General features: G+C 36.5%; 2 protein-coding genes across 4 annotated transcripts in view; one reads left to right on the top strand and one right to left on the bottom strand.

Moving 5' to 3' along the window:
- LOC145664959 (sodium-independent sulfate anion transporter-like) overlaps nucleotides 1-12,613 on the top strand; it is a 398,697-nt gene that overhangs the window by 10,437 nt on the left and 375,647 nt on the right. The window lies entirely within an intron of this gene.
- The window catches only part of LOC145664957 (sodium-independent sulfate anion transporter-like), a 106,700-nt gene that overhangs the window by 19,450 nt on the left and 74,637 nt on the right, over nucleotides 1-12,613 (bottom strand). For all 3 annotated transcript variants that reach the window (XM_081732096.1, XM_081732094.1, XM_081732095.1), the window contains exons 8-11: nucleotides 12,151-12,291; nucleotides 6,575-6,720; nucleotides 4,339-4,509; nucleotides 1,775-1,928 (exon numbers count right to left, since the gene is read on the bottom strand). In XM_081732096.1, coding sequence (XP_081588222.1) covers nucleotides 1,775-1,928; nucleotides 4,339-4,509; nucleotides 6,575-6,720; nucleotides 12,151-12,291 — 612 coding nt within the window. The remainder of the gene's footprint in view (nucleotides 1-1,774; nucleotides 1,929-4,338; nucleotides 4,510-6,574; nucleotides 6,721-12,150; nucleotides 12,292-12,613) is intronic.

The raw sequence follows: 12,613 nt of genomic DNA, 5'->3' as shown, positions 1-12,613 counted from the left end.
GGAACTGGCTACTGATTACGAATCTGTTATTGCTTTTGGAACGTTTAAGCGACGCACTAACACTTGTCTTCGGTTGACGAGGTCCTTGGTTCAAACTCGCCGGGGAAATTGGATCCTCTTCTTCTTTCCTCGATGGCGTTGCCTCGCAGACTCGCTGATCTCGCTGCTCGGCTTGGAACCTTGAAGTCCTGGGTTCGAACTCGGCTGGCGGCTGTCCTTTGGCGTCTACCTTCAGAGGATCTGGACTGAAACCTTGGAGTCCTTCCTGTAGGTCGTCCTGGGTATAGACGGTTCTGGACACTCTGACTGGCCGGTTCAGCTACCTGGACCTCTGATTCTTGAAGTTACATCCCTGAAGACTGGCGCCGGGTCCTATGGGTCCTCGCGCAGAGCGACGGCGTTGACACACTATTCACTCGTGTGAAATGGATGAGACTGGACGAGTAAACTTTCTAATTCTGGGCTTATATATGAATAAGCATCCTGGTTTACTCATATAGGTTTTTAATTTTAATCTGGGGAAAGTGTGTTACTGTGACATCTTCGTTTCTATTTCCAGAATAACAGTTTGTACTGAAATCGTACTTGATGTCTACAGCTTCACACAAGAAATGTGAATTTCTTGATTCTCAAAGATGATTGTTAAAATAAACGTATAATTCACTCCATTTTATTCGCATGTTCGCTACACTAGTGTAAAGTGTGTGTTGTAATTCCTTTCTCTAGGCAGAAGGGAATAATACAGCTGCAGTTCGTCGTCAAATGAGAGCTTTACGAGGAGGACTTTGATTAATAGTTGTTTGCGAAAGTGTTCCAGAAAGTTTTAAGAACGCACATACACAAGAACAGAAGTTTGTTGGAAAAAAAAAAAATCGTTGTTGAATGCGTCAATCACGTGGTTCATGAAGGATCAGCTCACTATTACATTATGACCATGGCGAATGGCTACAAGAAACTATGTATGGTCCATTCCAGAATTGTTCACCACCAATCAGGTTCAGTAATCCGGCGGAAACTTTCTTCGCGGAGCTCATTGGAAAGTTTATGCCAGGGTATGGTAAGTGCCTTCACGCAGTTCCTAAACTTATTCTACGTTGAAAAGGCTAGCCATATGAAGAGATCTAGAAACTAATACAGCAGATTGATCGGGCCATATCCGACCGTTTCAAAGTATACTTATTCTATAAAAAGCCGTACCACTACCATCACCGATTGTGTTCTATCGGACCACCAGCATTATGGACTATCGCTCAATATCGTAATTTACTGCAGCAAACTACGCTGGAACACAGGTATATATATATATATATATATATATATATATATATATATATATATATATATATATATATATATATATATATATATATATATATATATATATATATATATTCTATCCCATTGTTTCCTCCATTTTTTCCACAGATCATTAAGAACGATGTTACAGACGTTGTTTTCAGAGTTCAAATGTGCAGAAATCCATTGGGCTTGCGTCAGAGCTTTTGACCGGAAACTCAAGAAAGGGAATAACATGGAATTCCGTTTCCTGCTTCATGTCATGATAAAACCAGAAGGATATTGTTGGACGCTCTATCCCTGTGAATCCGCATCTGGTTGTTGTTGACTATCGACACTCCGGCATCTGCAAGCTGACACCACACTAATAACGACGTCAGTTTCACGGTTAAGGCACCGGATATAAACCGATCAACTTTTCATATACGCATAGAAATCTAAGAAAAAACACAAGAGAGGTTTGAGATGACTAACTTACCTTGGAATAAATGCTCCAACGTATCTCCATCTCTGAAGCACACAAATACTTTGCTATCAAAGCCATGACATATCTCGGCCACTGATTTATTCCAATTCCACAGAATAATCACTTGTTGCCTGTCGTTGAAATCTTGAAGTAACGTTCTCAGACCCTGAGAAAAAAAAGCCACACATCACATAAATACAAGAATGATAATGCCAAGATAGAGAAGCTTCCCTTGCCCGCCCGAACTTCCGACCTATATTTGTTTTTGAAAAATCTAATTTAAATTTTGAAAGAGAAAAATTCATTTCTAAAAATTTTCCGGTCATTCTTTTCTCCCTCTTCTTTTAATAATTTAGAAAGAGAAAGATGGAAGACGAAAGTCTTTCCTTAATATCGGGAAAGACATAAATTTACTCCCTTAACTTTCTCTCTATTTTTCGCACAAGCTAGTGGAAGAAACAAGGAAAAGTCCCTCGTATTTTCTTCCTGCCTTACCGCTGAATTGTTTTCTTATTTTGCTCTTCTTGATCGCTTTACGATTAATCCTTCCTTATTTAAGGTCTGAGGATTGAGTGGGCCATGGAATATATTGTAAAAATAATAATGTAAATAATAATAATCAAATAATAAATACTTAATATAATAATCAATAATTATTATAATCAAAAACTGATACAAACTGTAATCAAACACTTATACTAACTATGATCAAAAACTCATACTAACTGTAATCAAAAACACATACTACCTAGGTATAATCAAATTCATACTAACTACATTCAAAAACTCATACTAACTATAATCAGAACTCATACTAACTAAATTAAAGAAATCATTAACTATAATCAAAAACTCACACTAACTATATGCAAAAATCCTATTAACTATAATCAAAAACTCACACTAACTATAACTAGAAAGTTATATACTAACTACAATCAAAAACTCACAACAGTTAATAGCTCATACAACTATAATCAATAACTCATACAGCTATAATCAAAAACTCATACAACTATAATCAATAACTCATACAACTATAATCAAAAACTCACACTAACTATAACTAGAAAGCTATGCTAATTACAATAAAAAAAACCACAACAGTTAATAACTCATACAACTATAATCAAAAACTCAACAGTTAATAACTCATACAACTATAATCAAAAACTCAACAGTTAATAACTCATACAACTAGAATCAAAAACTCACAACAGTTAGTAACTCATACACTGTAATCAATAACTCATACAACTATAATCAAAAACTCACAACAGTTAATAACTCACACAAGTATAATCAAAAACTCATACTAACTACGAGGGTAATTCAGAAAGTAATGCTTCCAAGCCCACTACTTGGCCAATAGTATTGCAAAACTTCTGAACTGTTTATCATTAATGCGCTGATGTTTAAGCTATAGCATGTCACTTGTTTCACCTTCCTATCTCTTCTCGTTCCAGAGTAATAGAGGAATCTCTGACATCCACTGGTGACGTCCGGTTACAACAGCTGGCTGTCATTGAATTTCTGACTGCGGAAGGTTGTGCGCCCAGGAACATTCATCGCCGGTGACGAGTCGTGGATACACCATTACGACCCGGAAACGAAGCTTCAGTCGATGGAGTACCGCCACACGTCCTCTCCTCCGCCAAAAAATTCAAAGTTGTCCCAACTGCTGGGAAAGTGTTTGCTGACATTCTGCCTTATCCTGCCTATAATCCGGATCTTGTGTCCTGTTACTTTTGGCTCTTCCCCAAACTTAAGGATCACCTTAATGGCCAACGCTACAGTTGTGACGCGGAGGTAGAAGCACAGTTCAGCAATGGTGTCGCCAGTAGCCACCACAATACTTTGCCGAAGGTATTAAAGGCCTTGCTTTCGCGTTGGAGAAAGTGTGTTGCTCGTAATGGGGACTATGTTGAAAAGTGATGCCACCATTCGTAGCTGACATTGCAAGCTTTCCACTGATACTTGTATCTGTGCTATCTGTCACACACAAATAAAGACATCACCTTAGAGGCATTACTTTCTGAATCTCCCTCGTATAATCAAACACTCATACTAAATATAAACAAAAACTCATACTAACTATATTGAAACAGTCATTTCAAACGTTTCAGCAATTTTCCCGTGATGCGACCACAAACAAGATTTCTCTCATGTTTATTTACATAATTTCCGTACTATTGTGAACAAAATATAGGGAAGAGATTAACGAATATCCTAAAGTTGTTTTAAGCTACCCCACGTAGTGAGAAAGTTAGAAAACAATAATACCACTTTCACACAACAATGTAAGTTCTACCAATTCTGATTTTAATGACAAATTTTAGTTGGAAAAAATGAAATGAAATCTTTAAGTTTTACGTCCCACGGTTAGCTAGGCTAAAGGAGACGGTGACAATGAGAAATGAATGAAATGGTGAAATGAAGAAAGTGGGAGAACCCCAAGGAAACCCACACACACGGTCACCAAATTTTAATCTGATACAATATTGTCATTATCTGAAACGAAGTTACAATATCACAGAAAAAGAATTCAACAATGGCAAAAGTGAAAACATAATAACCTTAGCAACAGTAGTGTCAATGTGTTGAATATGCCTTCCATCTATAACAACTGGTATTTGAGTTCCTTCCTCCACAGAAGTCTTCTTCAAAATCACTTCGTTGACGTAGTCGGAAGATGGGAAGATCAGGCTACGGTTTGGAGTCACCAGTAACACATTTCGGGACGCTACCTATATAATGGAGAAAAATTCAGATAAACTGTATATAATACACATATTAACACACAAAACAGAACACAGCTTATAGATTCTTCATTACTTGCAAAATGCAAGAGAAGTCTGATTGACCTGCTTCATAATTAGACTGCGAAATTTTAGATTTTAAAAATTAAATTGCTAGCTAGGATAAAAGTATTCAGAGCTGAAGTTAACTCTAAAAATGGTAAAAATACGCATTAAAATCAGAATATAAAAGATATATTCGCTATGATTTACATATATGCCTTCTTCATATGGTATCCTCTTTTCTTGTTTCTGAGATTAAGGAGCGAATTTTTCAGTGATAATCGAAAAATACTCGCAAATGTAGAAAAAAACATTAGCATCTTTTTTTTTTTCAGAAAAATATCTGCTTCCGATTTTTTTTATCTAGTTTTACTATCGCACACATAAAGTAATCGTGACTAATTGCTAATTGTTTAAGTACTTTTGCTACGGTGACTTACTTATTACATACATTTTACGTGTTCATAAAACTATATTACTTTCTCTATTTTAATCTAAAGATAGTTAGTCAGTAAAGCACTTAAATTATGACGGAAAACTGATGTTATGTCTTAATAACCAATTGTCACCATCTTCATGCATGTATTAATTAATTAATTAATTACACAATTCGTAGTACAAAATATTTTGTGGTCTATAGTGGAAGTGGACATGGAAGTCTAATGTTAACATTGAATTAAGCTAGTATTTTTAAAGTAACTTGTTAAGTAAAAATTAAATTAAAGTTCAGTGTAGTGATCTCGTTAAGATTGATAATACAATATTTATTAAATTTAGTGGGTTGTTGAAGGGTAAAAATGAAATGAAATCTTTGAGTTTTACGTCCCACGGTTATGCCGGTTAGGCTAAAGGAGACAGTGATAATGAGTAATGAATGAAATGGTGGAATGAAGAAAGTGGGAGGAAACGGAAGAACCCCGAGAAAACCCACGCACACGGTGTTTGTCCACCATAAAGTTCACTTGGCGGGGGCTGGGTTCGAACCCGGGACCCCAAGTGCCAGAGGTGAGCGCTCTACCACTGAGCCACCGCGGCCCCCTTGTTGAAGGGTATTTGAAAAGAAAATGTAGAACCTTAGACTAGTCTAAATTAGAATTTAAGCGTTACTTTCAGCAGCGAGGCTATATGAGACGTGAACCTACAGATTAACACGGGATCCGAATTACATGAACTCCATTGGAAATCGAATCGGTCCCTTACACCAAAGACCGAGACTCTGCGCTAATTTAACATAGTCACGAAGCAGCTCCAAAATGCAGAAGTGGACGTAGTAGTCTTATATAACATATTTTTATAATAAATAGGTGAAGTCCCGTGTACGTTATTGACTCTACCTACAGAATATTACAACATATGTAACATATTTTAAATAACTAATTTTAAATGAGCATTACATATACATTTAATGTGTTCATGCAGTTTTATGGAAAAGCAACTGAAAGTTGGTATCTATACTACTTGTTTATTCAAAAGTGGATACGATGCTTTCACTTGCGCAAAGCGATACATTAAGAGTCCCCATCACTGCGAAATTAAAATACCGCTAATTTTACAGTAATTATATGATATCTTCAAATAGATAAAAGATAATCGAAAAGTGGATCAAGACCTCCCTAGACGATGTTATTTTGCATTAGGTACCGTTATCACGAGTCACCTAGGAGCTCTGCGTTTGCAGTTATTTAGAAACGCGAAAATAAATGCCGAGTTTCTAAATGGCAGGAAATCGAAAGCAGATAAATGAGTTATGATAACGGTATCTCACGCAGAATAATATTGTCTAGGGAGGTCTTGTTCCCACTTTTCGATTAACTTTTATCTATTTGAAGATATCACATAATTACTGTAAAATTAGCGGTATTTTAATTTCGCAGTGATGAGGCCTCTTAAATTCCTTTGCACCTTAAAAAGAGAACAAAATTAAATACATAGCTTCGTATTTCAAACATATGTAACGCACTATACTCAAGCATTGGAGAAACTTGTAAGATGAAAGAAAATAACTACTTACGGTGACTCTTCGCACATCTACACCAGGTCGTGCAGTGTCATAGAGAATAAATAGCAAATTAACAACTACGCCTATTAGTATGCCATACTCTAAACCAATGAACAGACAGCATAGGAAGGTAGCGAAGAGCGGGATTACATCAGTTTCTGAAAATAGCAACAACAAATAACTACATGTTGATACTATCTATTAATAATGCACCTACTCTACAGCTCAAATCTACTACTAATTTTTCGTTTTAATGATAGAAGAGAACGTATCAGTGCCAGTACTTTTCAAGAAACTAATGTAATACTAAGTCTTTTCTTGAATTCAAATACGGAGAGCGTAGCAGCATAGGATTTTCAGCACTAGCTGTGAGGTAATTGGAGAGCTACCTGAATTAAGATGTAGGAAATTCCGGTCTAGAAAGCTGGAAATAATGAGAAGCCAAAGTACTGATCAGACACCATTTAAACAAAATCTATCTGGTGGGGCGTAGCCTTCATGAGCTGTAATATCAAGAAATTGTTTTTAGTGGAATATCGTTAACATCGAAACCGTGATCACGAATAATAATGAGTCCATTCATTCTAAGTGATCAAGCATGTGCCGCTCGACCATCTCCAAAAAATCTATTTTTTTCATGAATGTTTATCCTATATCAGAGTACTTCAAAACCACAATTATTTTTTACAAAATCCCATGGCGACATAGGGGCTGGCGCCATTTTGCGTTTTTTTCGATTTTAGGCGTTTACGTTGTTTTCAATATCTCAGCATGTATTTGTCCTAACAAATTGAAAATTGCTGGACGTCTCCAACTCGTAAAGAGCTAAAACTTTGATCTCTTAACATTTTTGCCTAAAACCACTTGAAGAGGGTGAAATCAGGGTCTCCAGTAGCAACACTTTTGGGCATTGAAAACATGTTTGGGAAGAGGAAACAACTGACGTAGAAGTATGAATTTGTGTGTGTATGTAGTCCGGGGACATAAGTTAATAAACAAAAATTTACAGACCTGTAGTTGCTTCCAAAGGCCTGAAAAAAAAAAAGAAAAAGAAAGAAAGAAAAAAAGAAAAAAGAAAGAAAAAAATCGTAAAGTTGAGGAATTATGCCAATTTAGCATATTTCACTGTCCAATATCTCCAATGGGCCTGGATAGAAAAATCTGAAATTTTGGGAATAGTTAGTAATTTAGTATACCATAAGGGACGTCAAGTCTAGGAGGCTTAGGTGGGCAGGTCATGTAGCTAGAATGGAAGAAAGTAGAAACGCTTTCAAAGTCTTGAATGGAAGACCTATCGGAAAACGACCATTAGGAAGACCTAGGTGCAGATGGGAGGACAATATTAAGATGGATCTCGCAGAGATAGGAATACAAAGTAGAAACTGGATGCAGTTAGCTAAGGATAGAAGTCAGTGGAGAGCTTTTGTGAACGCGTCGTTGAACCTCCGGGTTCCATAGGCCATAGAGTTAGTTAGGGGTCAAAGTACTAAGTAATGACGTTATACTCTAGGAGGTGTTTTGTTCATAAAATCTACTGGAAATTTGTCAGTGTTTACAGTCAGTAAGCGTACACTGACTTGAGAATGTAGATCAAAAGAAAGAACAGCAGTCTCCCGCATGAGTTCACAGTTAAAACAAGAATAAACATGATTGAGTATCATTGACATAGCAAGCAGCAAGAGCAAGGAATACTTACGGACTTTTTTGTCAAGGGTGCATTTTGACTTTCCTCGCCTTTTGCTGATAGCGGTATTCTTCACCAGTGCTGCTGTGGGTCTGATAAGACAGTGTTACAACTAGAGGAAAGAAACGGGCTTGAGAGCCTTGACTGGATTAAACATTCATCCTACTTTATTTTACTTCACAACAACAAATTTAAAGTAGATTTTATGAACAAAACACCTTCTAGAGTATGACGTCATTACTTAATACTTTGACTCCCTTCTGCTCAAAAACACAAAACGCGCTTTGTTGTGTGCTATGGTATGGTATGGTATACTATGGTATACTAACTACTCCCAAAATATCAGATTTTTTTTTTCTTTCTTTTTTTTTTTTTTTTATCCAGACCCATTGGAGATACTGGACAGTGAAATATGTTAAATTGGCATAATTCCCCAACTTAAAGATTTTTTCAGGCCTTTGGGGTCAACTACAGGCCTGTAAATGTTTGTGCATTAACTTAAGACCCCGGACTACATGCACTCACTCACCCTGATATAGGATAAACATCCATGAAAAAATTAGATTTTTTTGAAAAGGTCGAGCGGCACTTTTTCTTTTTTCTCGATCACTTTGCATGGATTGACCCTATTATTATAATAATAATTATTATTATTATAATTAATAAAATTGAAGCGACAGTTTGTTATTATTAATAACTATTAATACTTTACATGCTATAAATGGAGGAAATGACTAATTTTATATCACACCAAATTCTTCTCTAGGTGCAAATTCAATTATATGGGGTGTGCTCAAAAAGTATCGAAGATTTGGTTGGCAAATATACATTTATTGATTTGGAAATTAGAAACACTAAACCCCTTCAAAGTAGTCTCCTTGGTCATGCACACGCTTCTCTCAGCGCTCGCACCATTGTTGGGAACACTTCTGGAACGCAGTTTTTGGAATGGTGAGCAACCGTGTCGTCGCGTTTCGTATGATGTCTTCTCTTGACTCAAATTGAATGGCATTTTCAGCTTGAGAAATAACCAAAAGTCACACGGAGCCATGTCGGGTGAGTAGGGAGCCTGATGACTCACAGGAATGTTGTGTTTGGCTATGAATGCCTGAATCAAATTTCGCGGGCACTCTCCTCATGCCCAAATTCTCGCTGAATGTGCCGATCGGACTGAATGATTTCTGCTTGGGTATCGCCAAGCTTTTGGCACAATTTGATGCAATATCGATGTTAATAAAAGAAATCGGACGACCGCTCACTACACGTCTTCACTCGTTGGCCTACTGCCACAGACTGACGCATTCTGTGGGCGGGAAAAAATTTACGATCGCGCATGAGTGTCTTCTCTACATTTACACTGAAGAAAGTCTCCTGCCCTTCATTGGTTTACGCGGGAAAAAAATAAGGTTCGATACTTTTTGAACACACCTCGTATTTATTCAAAAAAGAAAAATGCACGACTGGATTGAAATTTGATATCGTGTCTCTGACTAGACCATGCTGATCCGTTAACCATTACGCTACCCCGTCGGTTCCCTGAACAGTCATACAATCCATTATTCTTGAGGTCGGCAATTCAACGGTCAGAAGTGTTTTGAAATGCAAACACTGGGTTAGGGTTTCCAGATTTCTGGACAAAATGTAAGGATACTTTCGATTTTTACTGAAAATTGCGAAATAACTTAAGTAAATGAAATTATACCGTCGCTTACGCTTTACATTAAATTAAAATTCTACCATCATAAAATTAGTATCTTGAAAGTGAAAACAGCTAACTAATCTGTTTATGATATTCAAACACACACGACACAGAAATGCTTTTATTTTATTTTTTTTTATTTTTTTGTAAACTTAAAATGATATTTGGTTCTTTACATGTTATGTTTTCAAATGTGTTAAACAGAGGGACAATCATGGGAGCTAAGGGGCTTCAAGCCCATATCTGTGATTGTCCTTTCAAGGCGACGCTTCTTGCCCGGGGTTCGAAATAACAGATTTTTAGATTCACTGACGCCAAAAAATGGCGCCAGAGTGCAGGCAATTTGCATATTTAATTTCAACTTAAAAACAGCATTGTTTGAATTGAATTATTTGAAAATAGGGCAAAGAACGGTTTTAAGCTATAGTGTTTAGCCAGCTTAAGGGTTGTGTGGAACAACAATAACATCAACTAATAATAATAATAATAATAATAATAATAATAATAATAATAATAATAATAATAAGTTTGTTTGTTTCTTTGTTTTCGATATAGGCAGAAAATTCGTGTTTCATTGATTTTAGCACACAACGTTTCACAAACAGCGTTGAAGTATAAACAAACGTCTGTACATGAAAACAATCGCATGAGTATCAAAGAACATCAAAGTCTATCTACATGCAACATTTGGTAAATATATATTGTTCTTATTAATGGTTGCTGTTTTATGAACGAAGAACAGTAATAAAAGTAATAATAAGTACACCACATATAGAGTAAATTGAAATATACGGGTGCGTAAGTTCATTTGTATGTGTATCCCATCTTTTAGATATTCTACCCCAAACTTCCTGCCGCTACAGTTTACATGAAAGGCGGATGAACCACGTTCTATTCGAATGTTTCACGGTCAGCTATTGGCTCTCAACACCATTATTTCTGTGTTTCTAGATTGAAGTTCCACTTACTATTAACTAAAGTGACTACAGAATCAGCTGACGCTGGAATCATCATATACAATGCATCATATGCGCCATCCATTTGTTAACAGACAGGATTTCCACTCAAACCTAAGTAATCGAATTCAAGGCTGAATTCAAGGCTTTTTCACTGATTTATGGTCCAAAATTTTCCAATTTTACGTTCGGAAAGTTTATAAAAATAACTTTTATTGACCGTACAACGATAATAAAAACCGCCCGGTGTGGCTCCTAGTAAGTTTATTTTTGTTATTATTAATTTGAAAATTTTCTTGATTTTCAAGGTTTGATAACGAAATTTAAGGCTTATTCTAGTTTCATATACAGGGTTATTACAAATAATTGACCCGATTTCATAAATTCACTGTAACTTTATTGGACATATTGTCACAAAACTTTGAAGACATATTCAAAAACTCAAAATTTGTTTGTGTTGCAGATTCGCTTCTGATTTCTGCCACGAGAGCGCAGCAGTGAGCATTTATTCAAGATGGTGACAGGTGCAGAAAAAGCACTGTTGATGCGAGCTCTTGAGTTCTGTTAGGTTTATTGGCAAATGAGGCCTAAACACTGTATCTTTCACATAACCCCCCCCACACACACACACACAAATTGCATGGGGTTAGGTCCGTAGAGCATGGAGGCCATAACAGGAATTGCTTATCATCATCCGCACTACGACCGATCCATTGGTTTTTCAATCTCCTGTTTAGAACTTCATGAAGATCGAGATGGAAGTGAGGCATCCTGAGACCATAAACTGTGCATAATATCGCCCAGTGGACTTGACAGTTGGTGAATATTTGTCGAACTTTGTTCGGAAGTGTCGCTGCACTGTTAGGACAGACTGATGTGAATGGAACTCAAGCACAACATAAGCTTTCTGCAGCTGTCGCAATCTTGAATAAACGTTCAATGCTGCGATCTCGAGGCAGAAATCAAAAGCGAACCTGAAAAACAAACACACACACACACAAATTTCGAGTTTTTCAATACATCTGCAAAATATTGTGACAATATGTCTAATAATAAAGCTACACTGAATTTATGAAATCGGGTCAATCATTTGTAATAACCCTGTACATGAAATCTACCGCTAATTCACAGTTTCATCGTTAGGTGAGCACACTGACGGAAATACCTTTTAATATTATACTTTAAGTCCTACTGTGTAATACATAATACGATAAAAAGGACAATAATTAAAGAAAAAAATCATACTTACTTTTACTCCTCCATAGAAGTGGAACAGCTTCATATTCAACCATGAACAGCACTGCACAAACTATAACGGCTGACAACACTGCTTTCGGAATGTAATAGAAAGAAGGAGTCAAGACTTTTAAAGCCAACAGCACTAGGACACCTGGAAAACAACATTACAGTTTCAAAATTACTACAAATGGCGCTTTAAAAAAAGAAATTGAATTAATGGAGCTTACAGGCAACGAGCACGCAATGTACAAATTGTATTGAATCAATGTAAAACCTATCAGAGAAGTCACCGGTTGCTAATTTTTTCAAGGAGTGTTGATGTCTCTGTCGCTGACAGAAGTAAATATCCATGAAATTGTTGGAAGTTGGACAAAAGATACAAGCAGAATCCTCCATATACATGGATTGTAGGTGGGACAGCCTAATTTGCCATCATTGGTTGTTGACCTCGTCAGATATTAGCGGTAGGCTAC

This window comes from Thermobia domestica, chromosome 11, assembly GCF_964235325.1.
Source record: "Thermobia domestica chromosome 11, izTheDome1.hap1.1, whole genome shotgun sequence".
Lineage (NCBI taxonomy): Eukaryota > Metazoa > Arthropoda > Insecta > Zygentoma > Lepismatidae > Thermobia > Thermobia domestica.
This window is presented reverse-complemented; position numbering and strand designations above follow the sequence as displayed.